The sequence below is a fragment of the Sarcophilus harrisii genome, chromosome 2, assembly GCF_902635505.1.
Source record: "Sarcophilus harrisii chromosome 2, mSarHar1.11, whole genome shotgun sequence".
In the NCBI taxonomy this organism is placed as follows: domain Eukaryota; kingdom Metazoa; phylum Chordata; class Mammalia; order Dasyuromorphia; family Dasyuridae; genus Sarcophilus; species Sarcophilus harrisii.
Genome location: NC_045427.1, coordinates 651,356,988 through 651,374,961, shown reverse-complemented (window position 1 = coordinate 651,374,961; position 17,974 = coordinate 651,356,988). Strand labels below are relative to the sequence as shown.

General features: G+C 40.1%; 1 protein-coding gene across 1 annotated transcript in view; it reads right to left on the bottom strand.

Annotated features, from left to right (window-relative positions):
* The window catches only part of PTEN (phosphatase and tensin homolog), a 72,190-nt gene that overhangs the window by 40,518 nt on the left and 13,698 nt on the right, over positions 1–17,974 (bottom strand). The window contains exon 2 of the mRNA XM_031956985.1: positions 4,114–4,198. Within this exon, the coding sequence (XP_031812845.1) occupies positions 4,114–4,198 (85 nt within the window). The remainder of the gene's footprint in view (positions 1–4,113; positions 4,199–17,974) is intronic.

Genomic DNA, 17,974 nt, shown 5'->3' with positions numbered 1-17,974 from the left:
TTGGAAGGGATTGGAATCCAGACTTTTCTGGGGTGGGGTGCTCTCCTCCAGAATTCAACTGCTGTGTGTGTGTGTGTGTGTGTGTGTGTGTGTGTATTATATGGGAGGAAATGCAACCCAAACTTAAAAAAAAAAAAACAGCAAGCATCAAGAGAGAAAGAGAGCTAAGTGGTACCCAAGGGGGGAGAAGGACCACAATGACAAATTCAGAGATCCCTCTTCTCCTCTAAAAACTGTAAGAACAGTAGCTCACGGTTAAGGGCCCAGTTTAAAATCAATTTTAAACAATTTTATCTGTAGAGTAAGCGCTAAAGGAAGGCTTTGTGACCAACACATCTCCATAGGAATCTAACAAGAAAGTAGCAGTGACTCTATTTCCTACAGCCTTAAATGTCCATTCATCTGGATATTGCTTTTAACTGCCTTAAGAGCCTACTATGGAAGAGCACTGGGGCACACACTGCCAACAAAAAAAACCAAATCACAGTTCCTATCACTGAAAATTCTGGAGTAAGGGAACAACGTACCCAGACGAGTGGCAGGGATCACACAAAGGCTGGTTTGGAAGCAAGGTGGAAAGAGGGAACAAGGAACCTTATTGATCAAAGTGGAGATAATGGAAAGAGACAAGAGTGGTCCCGAGGGAGGGAGGCAGGCTGGCTGATGGCATGTTTAGCAGGGAGAATGGGAGGCAACTTCTAGGGGAAAGGGAGAAGGAAAAATGAAGACGCCTCGGCTTTGAGCCTGGCAAATGGGAAGATGCTGGTATTATCAAGAAAAACGGACAAATCAGCAAGGACAAGCTTTAATTGCTAATAAGATGTTCTTAAAGAAGGCAGATGAAAAGGTGGCATTACAAGACTGTAGATATACATTGGCGAAATGACTTCCAAAGTTGTAGCAGCGTCAGAAGCTACCAATGGAGGGAAGGCAAAGAAAAGAGCCGAGAAATCCAGCACTGTCCTTGGGAGACGCTCACATCTAGAGGCCAAAAGGAGGATGAGAAAAGAGGGGGCAAAGGGAAAGTCAGAGATTTAGGCAATGCATATTTCATGCTGGACACTGTGCCAGGTGTTTTTGACAAGTACTATTTCATCTGATCCTGTCAACAACCCTCTAAAGCAGGTGCTGCTATTAGCCCCATTTTAGGCTGAAGAAACTGAGGCAGCATTCAGTGATCTGCTCAAGGTCACCCAGTGGCAGAGGCTGAATCTGAGCATAGCCCTCCTGACTCTAGGCTCAGCACTCTATGGACTGTGCCCCTAACTGCCTCTTAGCACAGTGTCTGGCACAGAGTAGCACAATATAAATGATTAGGGAAAGAACCAGAAAGAAATCAATGTCAGAAGTCAAGGAAGGAGCAAGTCTTTTTTTTTTTTTTTTAAATCTTTTTTTATAGCTTTTTATTTACAAGTTATATGCATGCGTAATTTTTCAGCATTAACAACTGCCAAACCTTTTGTTCCAATTTTTCCCCTCCTTCCCCCCACCCTCTCCCCTAGATGGCAGGATGACCAGTACTTGTTAAATATATTAAAGTATAAATTAAATACAAAATAAGTTTACATGTCCAAACCGTTATTTTGCGGTACAAAAAGAATCAGACTCTGAAATCGTGTACAATTAGCCTGTGAAGGAAATTTTTAAAAAAGTATGCAGGCAGGCAAAAATATAGGGATTGGGAATTCAATGTAATGGTTCTTAGTTATCTCCCAGAGTTCTTTCACTGGGTGTAGCTGGTTCACTTCATTACTGCTCCATTGGAACTGATTTGGTCCATCTCATTGCTGAGGATGGCCAGGTCCATCAGAATTGATCATCATATAGTATTGTTGTTGAAGTATATAATGATCTTCTGGTCCTGGAAGGAGCAAGTCTTAAGAGTCATCATGGAAATGCAAAATATTAGCTAAGTGCTCAGAAATGCTCCACAACACGAAGTAGAAGTAAAAAGCTTGAGCTGAGTCCCTCCTGGTAACCTGGGGGTGGAATGGGCCGTGCAGGGAAGCAGGAAAGACACAAACTAATCTGCACTAAAATAAGCAGGAAAGGCAAGGATGCCAGGCATGAAGTGGAAACTGCTATTGTGGGCAGACTACAACAAATCAGGTTAAGTGACTTGCCCAAGCTCACATGGCTAGTCCGGGTATAAGTCAGGGTTCAATTTGGTATTTTCTTTTTTTAAAAGCTCAATCTAAGGGACAAATGTCATAAAAAGTTCATTGACAAGGAGCAGAGATGGAGAAGTTAAGGAAAAGAGAATCTACTGAACTTCCATTCCTGAGTAGTCTTAACCAAACACACAACAATGATCATTTGAATGTAACTGCCTCATGTGAGAGATCCCAGGTTTTGGAAGTAGAAGATCCCTCATTCTACAAATAGGGAAACTGAGCATCTATGAGTTAAAGTACCTTGTCTAAATCAGTGAGTGCCAGCACTGAAATTCAAACTTAAGTTTTCTCTATAAAAATGGAAAGGTTTGGTTTGAGGTGGGGGGAGGTGTTCTGGAGGGGAGGGGGAAGAGTTGGAGGCATTTTTCTTGTGGTGAGAGGAAAGAACAGAAACAGGAGCTATCAGGGGGGAAAAAGACAAATTGGGAAGGTTAATGGGGGGTTAATGGAACACTAATCAAGAAACTCCAGGGTTGGCTGAACAAAACACCAGGTTTTTTTGCAGGTCTAGCAGCCTAGAAAAGAAAGGAACATATGGAAAAGGTCCCTGGGCTTGTACCTAGTGGGGCTGTGGGGCTCAGACACTTGCCTACACTTTTCTCCCATTTGTAAAATGCTTTGAGGTAACAAAAAGGCAGGCCCCCACAGGCCTCCAGGCTCCAACCTGAATCTAAAGGCTGAGAAGCAGCTCCCAGCAACTGTTTTTAGTGCAATAGTATCAAATGAAAAAAATTACAACTGCTCTTTTGTTCATGACAACTAAGTATTCAAAGAAATCTAAAACCCCCAACATAGCAATTAATGACTAGAAAATAATTTACTCATGAATGTGTTTATGTGATGACTATGAACTCCTAAAACTTAAAAAAAAAAAATTTAGAATATTTACAAATCCAATCACTATCCAATCAATCCAATCAATATCACGTGCTCACTGACTCTGCTCCTAACCAAAAACAATCATTCATCCTGGGACATTACGTCAACATTCAAGTTCCCAGGATTTCTATGAAGGATTCTCAAATCACCAAAAATCACTTCATCCAGCATCAGCTGCCCAAGGATCTCCATGAAGAGATTTCCAACCCCAAACTCCTGAGCTCCAGGGCCCTACCAACCAACTGGACGTCCCAGAAATATCAAGGAGGTCAACAGAGTTCATGATCTTTTCCCCCAACCTACCTCTCTTTAGACACCATGATCCTTCTATGATTCAAGCTTACAACTTGGTACATTGCCACATTGGATTTCCACCTCCACATCTCTCCCATGCCCCCTTCTCTCTACTCATATTGACCAGCCTAGTTCAGGTTTTGTCAACGGTGTTCTCATTGATTTCTCTACCCTTTGATCCATCCTGCACACAGCAGTCAAAGTGGTTTTCTTGAAGTTTAGGTGCTATCATGTCATTCCCAGTCAATAAATGCCAGTTTCCAACTACCTCTAGAATCAAATATAAACTCAATACAATATAAAGTTCTTCACAACTAACCACATCATGCCTTTCCAGCCTAGACGAATCTTTATTTAAAGTTGATCATACCTGGCTGTGAATGCTTTGTAGTAAGATAGTTATTTCTCCTAAGAATATTTGCATTTTAAGCCCCACAGTAGCTTGTAAAATACCTTTGTAAAGGAATTTTAATCAACAGTTATTTAGACAAAGAGGGATATTAATTGGAGGGCCTTCTCATTGGCTCTGAAAACACTGCACAACTGTGTACATTTACTTACAGGGAACTGTTTTCAAATTTATACTGGGAAAGATGAAATTCCATTAAGTCCCAAAACAAAAGTTCTCAAATACATGCATATGAAGTGTAACACATATATAGTAAAATATTTTTGGTTTAAGTTATAAAACTACTTTCAAAATGAAAAACAACATAGATGTAAGACATTCCGGTGCATAAAACACAAGTATCCAAAAGATTCTTACCTGACTACATCATCGATGTTGTTCCTGTATACGCCTTCAAGTCTTTCTGCAGGAAACCCCATAGCAATGATGTTTGGATAAATATCTGAGCAGTTCAAAGTTAGGGAAATATTAAAGATATATGTGCAGCACTTTATCCTAAGATACCAGTTGTACTATTAAACAAATTTATATCAAGTTTGTCAGTATCATTTATCAGAACAGGAAGACTTTCAAAATATAAAAAAGCAAAATTAGTATCCTAAAATTAGCTCAGCAGATGAAAATAAATTCTAAAAAGTCTATTTAATCAATAATTACATATGTAAACTCATATAAGTTTAAATATACTGAAACCAAAAATATAAATGAACTGAATCATGGAAAAATGATTAAAATGATTAAAAAACTTCATTCTTCTGCAAACTTCCCCGCCCCCCATCCTCACCCCCCATCTTTTAATTACAGAAAGCCATCATGCTTGTTTTTACACACTGGTGCCCATTCAAGCTGTCTCACAGTCAAAGATTCAAGAGAACAGGGGGGGTCAATACTTGGGCTTCTACCCATCACAATGCAGGAAAGCACAAGTCAGCCAACACAAAGCACTTTGCAGAGTGTAAGACAAACACAATAAAGTCGCAATTATTATTGTTGTTCATGTCACACTATAGTAAACTATACTACAAAAGCACAGGATGAGAGGGAGCTGGCAAAACAAAAGGCCCTTGGAAAAAAGAGCAAGGACTTAAGTGTTGAAATATATCCAGGAGTCATAGAAGATAGGGAGGGTCTCCCAGACTGTCCTCGACCTTCATGTCCTGAGCTGGGCAGACCACATGTGAAATGACTTGACCTTTGGACAAGACATTCAGGGAAGGAAGCTTTGCCTGGAACCCATTCAGAACATAAGGATGATAGAGAACTGGAGCCTTTGCTGTACAAGGATTGTTTTAGGGGACCTTGAGAATAATTCTTAAGACACTATCCACGCTGTCATTAAGTACAGGGAAACCCAGCTCAGAACTAGCAGAACCCAGAACCATCAATAGGGAGAAGTTACAAAAAAGAAGCTTAGAGCTCACGAGGAGGGAAACCTTTCTACCAATATGACTCCTCTAAAGAAAGAAAAGCTCCGCCAACTTGCCTCTTTGCCGAGCACCAAGGATAGAAATTCAAAATCCAGGTGGCTAAAGGAGCTCAGAGTTTACATTCTATGAATCATGCTAAGGATTTCCTGCAAAGTACAATGACTGAAGAGGCAGTTTGGTTCAATGGAGAGGCAGTGGAGCCTCCAGAGTCCAGAGCCTTAAAGGGCAGAGAATAGGCGCTTAACAAGCATTTGGCATGTGGCAGAATCCGCTGGGGAGACAAAGAACCCGTCTCCAAAGGGCTTACATTCTCATAGGGGAACACACCCTGTAGACAATAACTACATATACACACAGGTGGGTGTACAACCACATGTCTGAGAGAGATAAATGAAAGGTGAAGGACAAAGGAAGCAGAAGGGGACTCCAGGATAGTCTTCCAGGTCTAGGGCAAGCCAGAGAAAAAAGCAGGAGACAGATGAAGCTTCTCATTCACAGACCAGTCTAGCTCTATTAAAGATCTGTGATGGAAGGGCACCCACAAGGTCCCAACAGGCTTAGAGCAGTTTTAAGCAGTTAAAGACATAAGGAAACGAGAAAGTAGAAAGGGTTAGGCCACGACTAACTGACAGGTTAGGAAGGAGGTTACACTTAATTCTGGAGGGGTGCAATGGCCCTTAGAAAAAATCCCCATGTTAGTGGGTGATGATGAGAAGAACCTGGCCCAGTGGTGGCCAAGGCTGGAGAGAAAGGCACTTTCCAGGAGGTCACTTCAAAATCCTCCCCAAGGAGTCTGCCTACCCAGACACTCAGGCTCCTGCCTGCTTCGAAACTTTGCCATCTCATTGCCAGTTAAGATGGCTTCCTTTAAGCTAGTCACACAGGCTTTTATTTCACACCTTAATAAGCCATTATTGTTCATGAAGGTTAACCCTCTATTTTGAATCTTCTCATAAGAAGATAAGAATTTGTATTCCCCTAAAGAAACGCTTCAAAAGAAGCTTACCCAAAAAGGACTTATTAAGAAAATAATAAATAAAAAAGAAATTTCTCCTTAAAAATCAGTTGGCATCGAAAAAATATGAATCATCAGCAATTGTCGTCTTTGTTTCATCCTGTTGGACATTGTAAGCAGCCAATCCCTTCCAATGTTCCTATCCATTTTACTATCCCAAGTACTTCAAAGTGTTTTGCATACAACTAAGTAAGAATCAGTACAGCCAACTCCCTAAACAACCGAGTAATGTTTCTAACACAATGAAACCTCACAAAGTTGCAATCATCAAATAAATGAAAAGTTTACATCGTAAAATATTTAACAATCCAATCTATCATCAAATTTGTGACAAATTCAAAATAGGTTACAACAAGATTGTTAATGTAAATGTGACTTTTTGACAAATTTTAAAAGGTTCATCAAATAAATATACTAATGATATGTGAATTAAGACCAGGGAATCAGACATTTACTTTCATATCTAATTTACCATGTTAGGGTTCTTCCTAAGACCTCGGATGGCAGTATCCTACCACATCTGGGCCCTACCTCATAAATATGTCCTAAATCCAGGGCACAAGCTCTGGCACTTCTCCCCTTTTTGGGTGGTTATAGGTTCTAAGGGAGGAATGACAAGGCACATAGTCATATCTGCCACTGGACCCATTTTCCCCAAAGAAATCGTGCTCTCAAGAGCGTCTGAGATCCAGGGTGGTAGTGCTGACTGTCAGCCAAGACTAACACAGAATGCAGCTGAACCTCTTAGGACCCCAATGTTGGTGCTTACAGATCTACAGCATCACAGTTCATCTAGCATAACGAATTTCAATGGGAAGGGTCTCTGGGTAGCTTCTGACCATTCTTTAGATAATGTTATTCTTAAAAGAAAAAACACCCCAAGTTCCCAAGTTTGGGGACACAGTTGTAAAGTTGGGAAGAAATTCTGTAGTCAGGCAAACTTTTTGTCTCCCATGACTCGTACCTGCTCTTTTTGAAAGACTACTCTGCCCTTCCCCGCCTCCCATTTTCCTCTCTCTGCCTTCAAGGGCCACCTCCTCCTTGAAGCAATCAATCCCTGATAGCTTCAAGTGAAAGTGATCCCTCTGGAGAGATGTTTTTCATGGCATATCCATCAGCATGTAGCACACATAGTCTTATACATAGTAAGTGCTTAATAAGTGTTTGAATTGCATTTATTGTCTACAAATGATTTGAAACATTAGTAAGAGAATATTTATATTATAAAATTAAGTTGGCTTTGTGGTCCTAAGAAAAAGATAGTTTCCAATTAATTAAAATCATGTATCACTTTAAGGCATTGGGGGAGGATGGGGAAACAGTGTTACGAGTTAAGCTGAACTACTTGCAAAATGCTTAAGGACCCTCCTAAAAAAAGTACGGACCTGAGGAGATGGGCCATTGTGGAGCAGAAGTAAGAGCAAGAAATAACCAGGTAGACAGGCTTTGAACTTCCTGGGTGGATCCATTCAAGGCCAAGAGATGCAGAAGCAGCCCTCCAGCAAGTGAGGACACACAGAGGAAATTGGTGGCAAGACAACAGTCCCACCAGATGAAAATACAAGAAGAGTTGTAGTCCACACCACTGAATGACTCAGATCAATGAGATCGGGGATGCAAGAGACCATTACAATAATTTTTATTTAAAACCAAATTATGATTATGCCATGTACATATGAATATAGGTACTCCTGAATTTGGACAGACTCAAAAAGAAATGTGTTCTGAGCAATAATTAGGATCAAAGGACCCAGTTTGAAAACTGAGTCAGATACTTGATACCTGTGTAAACTTGGTCAAGTCCTTCAATTGCCACAGTCTGTTTCCACTTCTGTATATCGGACAACTTAGACTAAACAATCCTTAAAGGTATTTTCCAGTTCTAAATTCTATGACGGAAATTATGCAAAAACCCATTTTAAAAAATTCTGTTATTTGGAATCACAATGTACTAGAGAAATCTTGTTTTAATAAAAGCCTATTGTAAGTCAAATAATCATTTTTTAACTTACTAAGTATGCTATATATTAAAATAAAACTTTTAAGAAATTATATCTATTCTAACTCCAAAGGACTATGATGAGAAATGTTCTACACTTCCAGAAAGAGTATTGATGAATTCTGAATGCAGATTAGGTTTTTTTCATTATTTTATTTCTCCTGGGTTTTTGGTGTTTTCTTTTGTAACTTGATGTTCTGTATGATTGCATATGTATAATCAATATCAAATTTACTTAATTTCTCAAGAAGGAAAGGAGATGGAAGGAAGAGAATTTGGAACTCAATTTTTTTTAAATTAATGTTAAAAATAATTACATGTAATTGGGAAATATTTAATGAAATAAGAAAAAAAAAAAAAGAAATCATGTCTACTCACCAATAATAATATTCCATCAATTTACACTGCCACTTTATTAAAGAAAACAAATTACCAATACTTATAAGGAATCATAGTAAAATATTAATTATCCAAAACAAAAGCTATGAATCAAAATTTGCAGTTAGAGAATCAACTTTAACAGTGGAAAAAAAACTACATATATGGATTCTCATAAGGAAGCTCTAAAGCTCTTACAAGATACCAAACTTAAAAAAGCAGTAGCTCCAATAGAAATCTGGAGTAATTGTGACTCCAGCTCTGTACTCACTGAAGAGTTCTTTGATATTTTCATTTCTATCTCTATTTAAACCTACTTAGCAAATATTTTCCAATTATCCCATTTTGAAAGTCACCCCCTGTATATTCCTAATTCAATCCAAACACTTCTGAAGTAAACCCATTACTTTCAGGGTCTCATGCTAGGGCTGATAAAGAAAAGAAAAAAATAGTAAATTGAGCCAAGGCAACTAAGTGGACAGCAGAAAAAGCACTAAGCCTGGCTTCTGGAAGTCCTGGATTCAAGTATAATCTCAGACATGCTTTGCTTGCTAACTGTATGACCAAAGGCAAGTCACTTAACCTGTCTGCCTTGGTCTCCCCAGCTGTACAATGAGGAAAATAACAGCATCTCCCTTGTAGGTTGTTGTGAGGAACAAAATGCTACTCAATGCCTGGCACATAGTAGGTACTACATAAAAATGTGTTTTCCTTCCCTACCTTCACTTTCACCTATATTCAGGAAACTGGGGAGATGCACATCAGAAAATCAGTTCCAGAGTGGACTGCCAATCATAGAGCTTGACCTGGAGGGAATCTCAGGGACCACTAGATGGTCCAACTCCTCACTTTAAAAAGGAAAAAAATCGAAGCTCAGTACCAAGAGACTTGCCAAGTAAGTCCATTAAGTCAGAGTCTCAGAAGAAAGATCTGAGTTCAGTCTTCTGATTTCACAGCCAGGGAGCTCAGCACTACACTGGAGACTCTCCTGCTGAGCTGAGCAGCCGGGCAAGCAACAACATACTGAAGCCCAAAGGGGACTTAGGGCTGGATAGAGATCTGGCAATGCTCAGAGAGCTTTGGGACACAAGCACCCGCCTACAAAGACAGTGTAGAGAGAAGAGGTCCTGTGGTGGAGGGTCCTCAAAGCTGGGAAGGCTCCTCCACCACAGGGAGGTAGGCGACTGATGAGGATTCAGCAGAGGAACAGCTGAGCTGCCAAGCAGGCAGAGGTCAGGAAAAGCAGAGGGAGGAGGCTGCTTAATGGTAGGAAAGCATTGACTTGAGAATCCAAGTCAAAGAAGCCCAGCTGGAAGGAGCAGCTAAGAGACTATTAGGAGCCCCAAACAGCATGATCTCAGGGTTTAGGGAGAGGCTCAAATGCCACATTACAGGAGACTGAGAAATGACCAGTGAGCGAAAGGAAATGGGGGCCATGATTTGCTTTGCCCCCTCCCCCCAGTCCCACCTGTTATCCTAGGGAGCTTTCTAATGTCTCTGCTTCTTCAAGATTTTTACTCTTCCCCATGGGACTGTCTATTTGTCTCAAGGGGGAAAAAACAACAACAAAAACTTTGTCCTCGTATTTGGATAAGGCTCTTTCAAAGCACACTAGATATGGAGTCATTTGGGAACAGTTATTCTGCTGAAGATCTGTGTTGAAGGACAATGAATGTTGGTGTCTAGATGTTGCCAGTTGGTAAAGTAGCCTGTAACAAAGCCTTTACTATTTGATGAATGATGCATTCAGCTACTCAATATAAAACTCACATGAAACAAACTCTTTCCCCACCAAAATCTTAGAATCTAAAAATGACTGGGGGGAGGAGGGGGAGAGGGATAAATACCAAACAAGTTTGGGGTTTTTTTTTTTTTAATTTCCCTTTTCTCCAACAATAGAAAAGTTATTCCAAAACAGGCTGAGAAACTAAGTAACTTAACAAAGCTGAAGGAAAATACAGGTTATAGTTAAAGAAAATCCTAAATGTTGCGTTATTGCAACATTTCAGAACCTACTGCATGCAAAAGCATTCCATCTTTCTACATAAGAGACAGTAGGAGACAGCATGAGACACAAAGGGCAGCAGATTAAGCAGTTACATGACTGAGACTTGAATTCGAGTTCTGATCTTGGCCGTGGCAACAGTGGGCAAATGGTGAACTAGTCTGGATCTTGGTGTCCTCATCTTGAAAATGAGAATATTGCATTCAGTACCAACTTCATACAAGTGGGATGAAAACACTTGGCAAATGAATGTTATCAATACTAAGTGATATATCAGTGGCCAAAGATCAACAGGGCTGGGTGGTTCTTTCCCCCATGAGCTTTTAATCTAAGATAGGAGGTGAGGCAAACACAAATAAAGGCAACAGAAATAACATCAAGTACAAAAGACAAGTCCAAACAAAATGTTATCAGAAATTTAAAGAGATCTAACACTGACTTCCAGATGGAGAAAACCAAGAAGGCAGGTCCTACAAACATACAATAAATGTTTTCCCAACAACAATACAAGTTCACATTTCTATTCACACCTGTTGTCCCAGTTTAAAAGGCAGGGGAATCTCCAAGAAAATGTGAATAGTCATATTATATCTTACGGTGCATTTTATCCCATCATTTGTCTGAATTGGAAAAATTAACCAAGTCTTGCGGCTGTCAGTTTTGAATTCAGATCTATGTGCCCACCAGCAGCTCTAGAACCAGTGGCAGGAGATTTTCTTCTGAGTTCTAATAGCTCTTTAGATAAGATAATGCTGGGCTTCAGCTCCGAGCTGTGCACCTGCCAGGCTGTGGAACCTTGGAAACACCATAATCTCCAATCTCTTCAGTCTCTGAAATGAGTCACTACCTACTCTTACTATGCTACCAAATGGGAATGCACTTTCTAAGTTGCAAAGGGTGCAAATATAAGTAGTATTTTAAACTACCTGTTTTTCTTAAAATTTAATTTGATTACAGAAATTATTATAAAAATTATCTCAGTTTTTGTGCAGAAAGCACTCAATTCTTAAAAATCACTATATAGATATTATTTTAAGTTAACGTTATTAAAGCAATACTACATTTGATAATGTAAGATGACATTAGCTTGGTACATAACTTTTTTCTCATTACTGTCTTTATACTGAATTATCACAGAACTAATTGCCATTCAAAATCACTTGGACCTAACATTGATTCTTAAGACTTAAGAATAACATTTTTAAAAGAATAACATTTTTAATAGATGTTGTCTCTATACCAAATACTTCAATCTCCAAGCTTCATATAACAAAATGCTTTCAAAATAGGACAAGCCCAATTCAGGATTTAACCAAAAAGACATGAACATGTGGTAATAGGATGAGGTACATCTCCACTCCTGTTATTTTGCCTACTCCAGTGCCTCCCCTCTGGAGATCACCTCCAATTAATCCTAACTCTAGCTGATTTCATTAGACTGGGAGCACCTTGAAGACAGGCCTAGTTTTTGTTTTTTTAGCAGTGTCTGGCACACAGTAGTCACTGAATAAATGCTTACTGATTAGAGCACACACAAGATCACAGACCCCAAACTGGAAGAGACCACGCTGGCTCTAGAGTCCAACTCCCTCATTGACACTTTTAACTACAAAAATCAGGGAGTTAAGAAAAACATTAATTAATACCTCCTAGTCGGGAATCAAAAAAGAGAAAAAAGATCAACAAATATTCTTAAATCACTTGCTGAACAGGTCAAACATTTAGAAAGACTTGCAAAAAGCAGATCAGTGCATCATCAAGCAAGAGCAAAGGATGAAAACAGGTACAATGCACGGGATTTAGTGAATGCAATCAAAAATGCTTTACCTCAAAATGGGGCCTATGAAATGGCTGAAATCGAAGAATGGAATCAAAAGGCTTTCATGAGTGACACTTATGTAAATTCAGCCAAACAATATTAGTTAATTTTTTTAAAAGCACCAAATAGCAAAGTCATGTGGATTTGTTTGTAGAAATGAAATTATAAAATACATAACACGGATTATCTAAAACTGAAAAGCTTCTGCATAGACAACATTAATGCAAACAGGAAAAGAAGTAGTTGAATGATTAAAAAAAAAAAAAAAAGCTTCGTCAAATTTCTCTAATAAGGGTTTGGCATCCAAAATTTATGAACAACTTGTAGTCACAGGTATGATTTAAGACTAGTAGTCATTCCCCACCAGATAAATTGCCAAAAGATATGAATAGTTCTCAAAAAACTGCAAAATATCCACAATCACATGGGAAAAAATGCTCCTAATCACTAATGATAAGAGAAATATAAATCAAAACAACCTTGACGTTGTTTCACCTCACATCCTGCAAAGTGCCAAAAATGAAAAAATGGCAGTAATCAATGGACCTGCAGAATGATAAGCACACAAATACATAGTTAGTAGAGCCATGAAATGATATAAGCATTTTAGAAAACAATTTGGGGTTATGCAAATTAAGTGACTAAAATGTCTATACCTTTTGAGCCAGAAACTCCTTTACTGAACTTATACTCCAAGGAAGTCTGGGATAGGAAAAAAGTCCCCATATAATTGCTAGGTATCTATAGCAGACATTTTTATGATACCTAAGAATTGCAAACACCTATTAACTGGGGAATGACTAAACAAATTGTGGTCCATAATGGATTATCACTGTGCTGGATCATTCTCACAGAAATAACTATTGCTCCCAATCATTTAGACAAAGCACTGTTCTAAAAAAAAAAAAAAAAAAAAAAAAAAAAGTTAAGAACACTTTTAATAGATGTTATCTCAAATTCTCTTTGATACTATACGAAGAAAAATTCTGAGAGAGTGAGAAGAAAAAAGAGAGAGAGAGATAAAGAACGGTATCAGGAGAGACCAAAGTGACACAAGAACAGCCAGAAGTTCATACACATCAACCCTGTCAACCCTGTCTTCATTTGACTGCTACTAGAACTGAAGCAAAAATACTTGAAGAGTGTCCCCAGCAGAGACACTTAGATCTTAGCATTCATATTCAACTACAAAAAAGCCATTATTGTATCCACCTGGGGAGAACATTATAAAAGAATAATAGCAGGACAGTAATTTCTCTGAGGACCATTTCTACCGGAACTCCATAGAAAAAAATGAGACTATCATGATGATGAAAAAGAACTGCAGTACTCTGGCAAAAAGATGAGCTTTCCTCACACTCTCAGAACCTCTGCCCTCAGTGTCATATCAAACAAGAAGTGAGCCCATCTCCGTCAAAGATCATTGCTCACTTGTTTCACTTTCCCCTGAAGCCTTGTTCTATTCATTCCTTCTTTCTCCATTTAGCTTATTTATTCTCATTTTTGTTTTACATTACAGAGATTCACATTTGGCTCCACACAGATTTTTTTTTTAAAACACCCAAGACTGTTCAATAAACTGATGAATGTAAAATAATTCTTCATATTAATCTATTTTCATATTAATAGATAAATTAATATGAGGCTATGTATTAAATATATACAAAATATAACAATTCACACATTATAAAGTATATTTCATTGTTGTTTTTTTCCCAACAGAATAGATTTGCTTCTTTCAAAGTTCCAATGACTCCCAGTGGAGATGGTGCTGGGTTTTCAAAGGTTATGACCCTGTGGTCACAGCTGACAGATACCATCAAGCTAGAAGGGCTGCAAGTACAGGCCAACTGACAACAAGGTCTGAGAATCGGCCTCAAGAGGAAGGCAGACAGTCTGACAAGGCTGTCCCTGGCCCCTAGGCTTTCAGGCCAGAGGAATTCACAAAACTAGTAAGAGTAGATGGTTTGAATCAACACCCAAGGATAAAGTCCGGCCCCACCCTCCAGGAAATCACTTTCCCTACCCAATGGCCTAATCATAAGGAAATTAAATCAGCCTTTGACACCTCCACCACATTTTTAAGGGCGATGTATAGCAAAGACTGCATGTGATTTATTTCTTTTATTAAATAAAGCTAAAAGAAGTTAGGACTACAAAAATTAAACAGATTGAAAATGCTAGCAACCTTAACCTTCTGGTCAAAGTATCCTAATAATATGTATTTCAACTAATTTAATGTTGTGGGCTTTTTTTTTTTACAGTAGGCATTGGTTAATTATGTAATAATATAACTACAACTACTCACACTACCTCTGTAAACCACGAAATGTTTTAAGTTGCCCAACTAACTGGTTTTTAACGAGTACACCCAATAATTACCTTCTTCCATCTCTGGATGAATATGATAAGAATGGTTTCCTGTTTCAGAACAGTGCTACTGTTAAAAAAAAAAAAAAAGGAAAAGAAAGAAAGAAAAAAATTAAAAGGGAGAGGGGGAGGAAGGGACACAGAGGGAGGGATAGTGGGAGGGAAAAGGAGAGGGAAAAAGGGAGGGGGGAAAGAGGGAAAGAGGGGAAAGGAGCAGAGGGAGACAAGACTAAAAGAAGGCTTACCTATTTGTAGCTTTAAAGTATTTTTCTCTGAAATAAAAGCCATGCTTTACTCACACTCATCCAAAGCAGCTAATAAAAATCTTTATGTCTGGGGGCTCCTATATGATTAGGTCTCTAAACCCTGTGCTCTAAAATTCTCCAGGGGTGTGAGAGGAAGTTACTTAGTCCAAAGAGCACAAAGCTACAAAAAGGACCACTGAATGTACTGAACAGAGAATTTCCCCCTCTATTTTCTAATACAAAGATTGCAGAGTCCTAAATTTCTAAAAGAACTAAAATCAGATTTTTCTACAAATTGATGTTTTAAGAACATTTTTCCTAAATGTCTGAATTTGAAAACAAAATATTTGACACCCAAAAACTTCAAATGAGAATGTGCTAGCTTACTTCATTTGCATTTATTTTACAATAAAATCGAGATCATTTTGCATGTTTGTATTTTATTAAGACGCAGCTTAGGTCCCAACCAAAAATACTCTTTTGCTCATGGTTTTCAATGTTCCAGGGAGGCAGGCGATCCAGACTGTGGTCTAAGTAGAAGGGTCATTTTTTAAAGGGTTAGAGGTGAGGAAATAGCCAGATCAGTTATTAGGCTGCTTTAAAAGCCCATCTGTCTCCCTTGCACTGAGCCCTGCCCTGATTCTAGCAGGACCAGCTGACATTTTAATACCAACTTGTACTTCCTAGTCATTCCAGTGTAATAGTCCTCTGCACTTTAATGGAACAAACCAGTCAGGTCACTCAGCTCTAATTTATCTGAGTACCTCCAATGTGTCGGGAACAGGAGGTACAGAGCTCTGGGGACCCAAAGAACAGTCTCCCTGACCCCTCCCCCCAAAAAAAAGGTCCCTTCTCTCAAGGAGCTCACAGCTGCATGGGGCAGACATGTAGGCAGACAGCTGTGTGAGACAGAAACAGGGCAACCCGGGGGCACAGGCCCTGGGACCCACTACGGAGAGAGGCTGCGCCTTCGGCTGGGACCTGAAGGAAACCAGGCAGGTCAGAAGGCAAGGCTGAGGAGAGAGAAAGTTCTAGATATCACAGGCAGGACTGCAAACACTCAGAAGCAGGAAATGGAGGGTCTTGTTCGAGGAACAGGAAGAGCGCCCGGCGGGCCTGAGAAGATTGGAAAGCTGGAAAGGGCCCAGGTTCCAAAGAATCCCTGATCCTAAGCAAAAGGAAAGCCTCTAAGAGAGGGCAGTGATATGGTCAGAGCTGCACTTTAAGAGGATCCGACTGACAGATGAGGCAAGACTGGACTGCCAGGGGAAGAGTCCCAAGGGGAGTGACCCTCCCCAGTGATTACTGCAAGCCTGAGGCCAGGAGGAGGGGGTTGGGGGGGGGGTGCCAGTGTGAGAGAAACCCCGGGCACAGGGGGGATGCTACAAAAGAAGCCTCAACAGGACTTGGAATCTGCCCCGCTCTGGGGGGTGGAGATCCCTGTGGGGTGGGAGAAGGCAGGGTCGGGGAAGGCTACTGGGAATAAAAGCAGCACAGAAAAAAGCCAGGGGTGGGCAAGGAGTCTAGGGGAGAGCCAGGTGCGATTCAGCTGGACCAGACAGAGTAAGGAGAGGGAAGCCTGCAAAGCGAATGGCCAAGCCTGGGAAGGTCCTTGAGTGCCAAACAAAGGAGTCTAAACTGGACTGAAAGGCAAGAGAAATCACTGAAAGATAGTGGGTATTAGTATGGGAGAGGGGGAAGACAGGCACAGGCTGCTCTGGAGAAGATCCTGGCTTCCAGGAATGACCCACAAGAGGAGAGGAAGGGAAGGAGAACTCCAGCTCCACCAGGGACCACTGGCCTTTCCCAAGTTTTTTCTCAAGGTCACTCCCTCTTCTAAGCCTCTACCATCCTCCAGGCCACATCTCTACAGTCCAGAAGTGGATGGGTCTTTGGCTGTGTTTGGCCAGGATCCCCTCCAGCCATCCCTGATCATCTCCACAGGCTCACATCCTTCCTACTGCTCCACTTGGTGTTATAAAGGGGTGTCTCTGACTCTGTCCTCCTAAAAGAGCTTCATGAAGGTAAAAACCCTTCTTCCTCAGCATTGCCTCCTCTGTACAAGACATAGGTGGGGGGATCTGATCAATCACACACTTACATGGGGCTTACAAACTTTTCCTTCCCAACAACTTCTTAGCTCAAGATTGAGCAATTATTATGCTTATTATACAGGAAGGAAAAAAAAGCAGATTCAGAAAAGTTGTAACTGGATTACAAACCTCGATAAAGTGGAGTGTCCACAGAAGTCAACTGGGATGTCAAAAGGTCTTAAGTCTATGTAAAATGTTAGCCATAAAAATAGCCAACATTTTAGAAAGCTTTAAGGATTGCCAAATACTTTATGTATGTATTATTAAATCTGATCCTCACAATAACTTTTTGAGGCAGGTACCATCATTATTTCCCTTTTCCAGATGAAGAAACCAAGGCTGAGAGAAGGTAAGCCATTTGCCCAGTATTACAAAGCTAGTATATATCGAGGGAAGGATCTGAAGGATCAGTTTTTCTACTTCCCAGGTCCAGTATTCTGGGGACAGTTAGCCTGGGGATGGAGAGACAGACAGGGAGGATGTGGAGAAAGAGAGGTGATTAAAGCTGCCTTTAAAGACCCTTCCCAGGGAAGAACAATAAGACAGATCCCATTCAGCATAAAACTTCAGTAAGAGGAGTGAGGGACCCATATGTATTGAAGTCAGGAGCAACTGCCAGATGATCCAGAAGTCCTCAATTAGAGTAAACTACAAGGGAAATGTTATCCCTTTGAAAGGCTAGGTGATCGGTGGAATCTGTTGCAGAAGGGACTCTTGTTAGTTAGAGCTCAGAAGAAAAGATGGTGACCTTGGAGGTTTTCCACCTCTAATGTGATTTGACCAATCTCGCATGGCTTGATGGAAGCAAGACTAAAACCGCCGATTTCTCACTCTAAGGGATTGTCCATTATATTGGGTACTAATAAT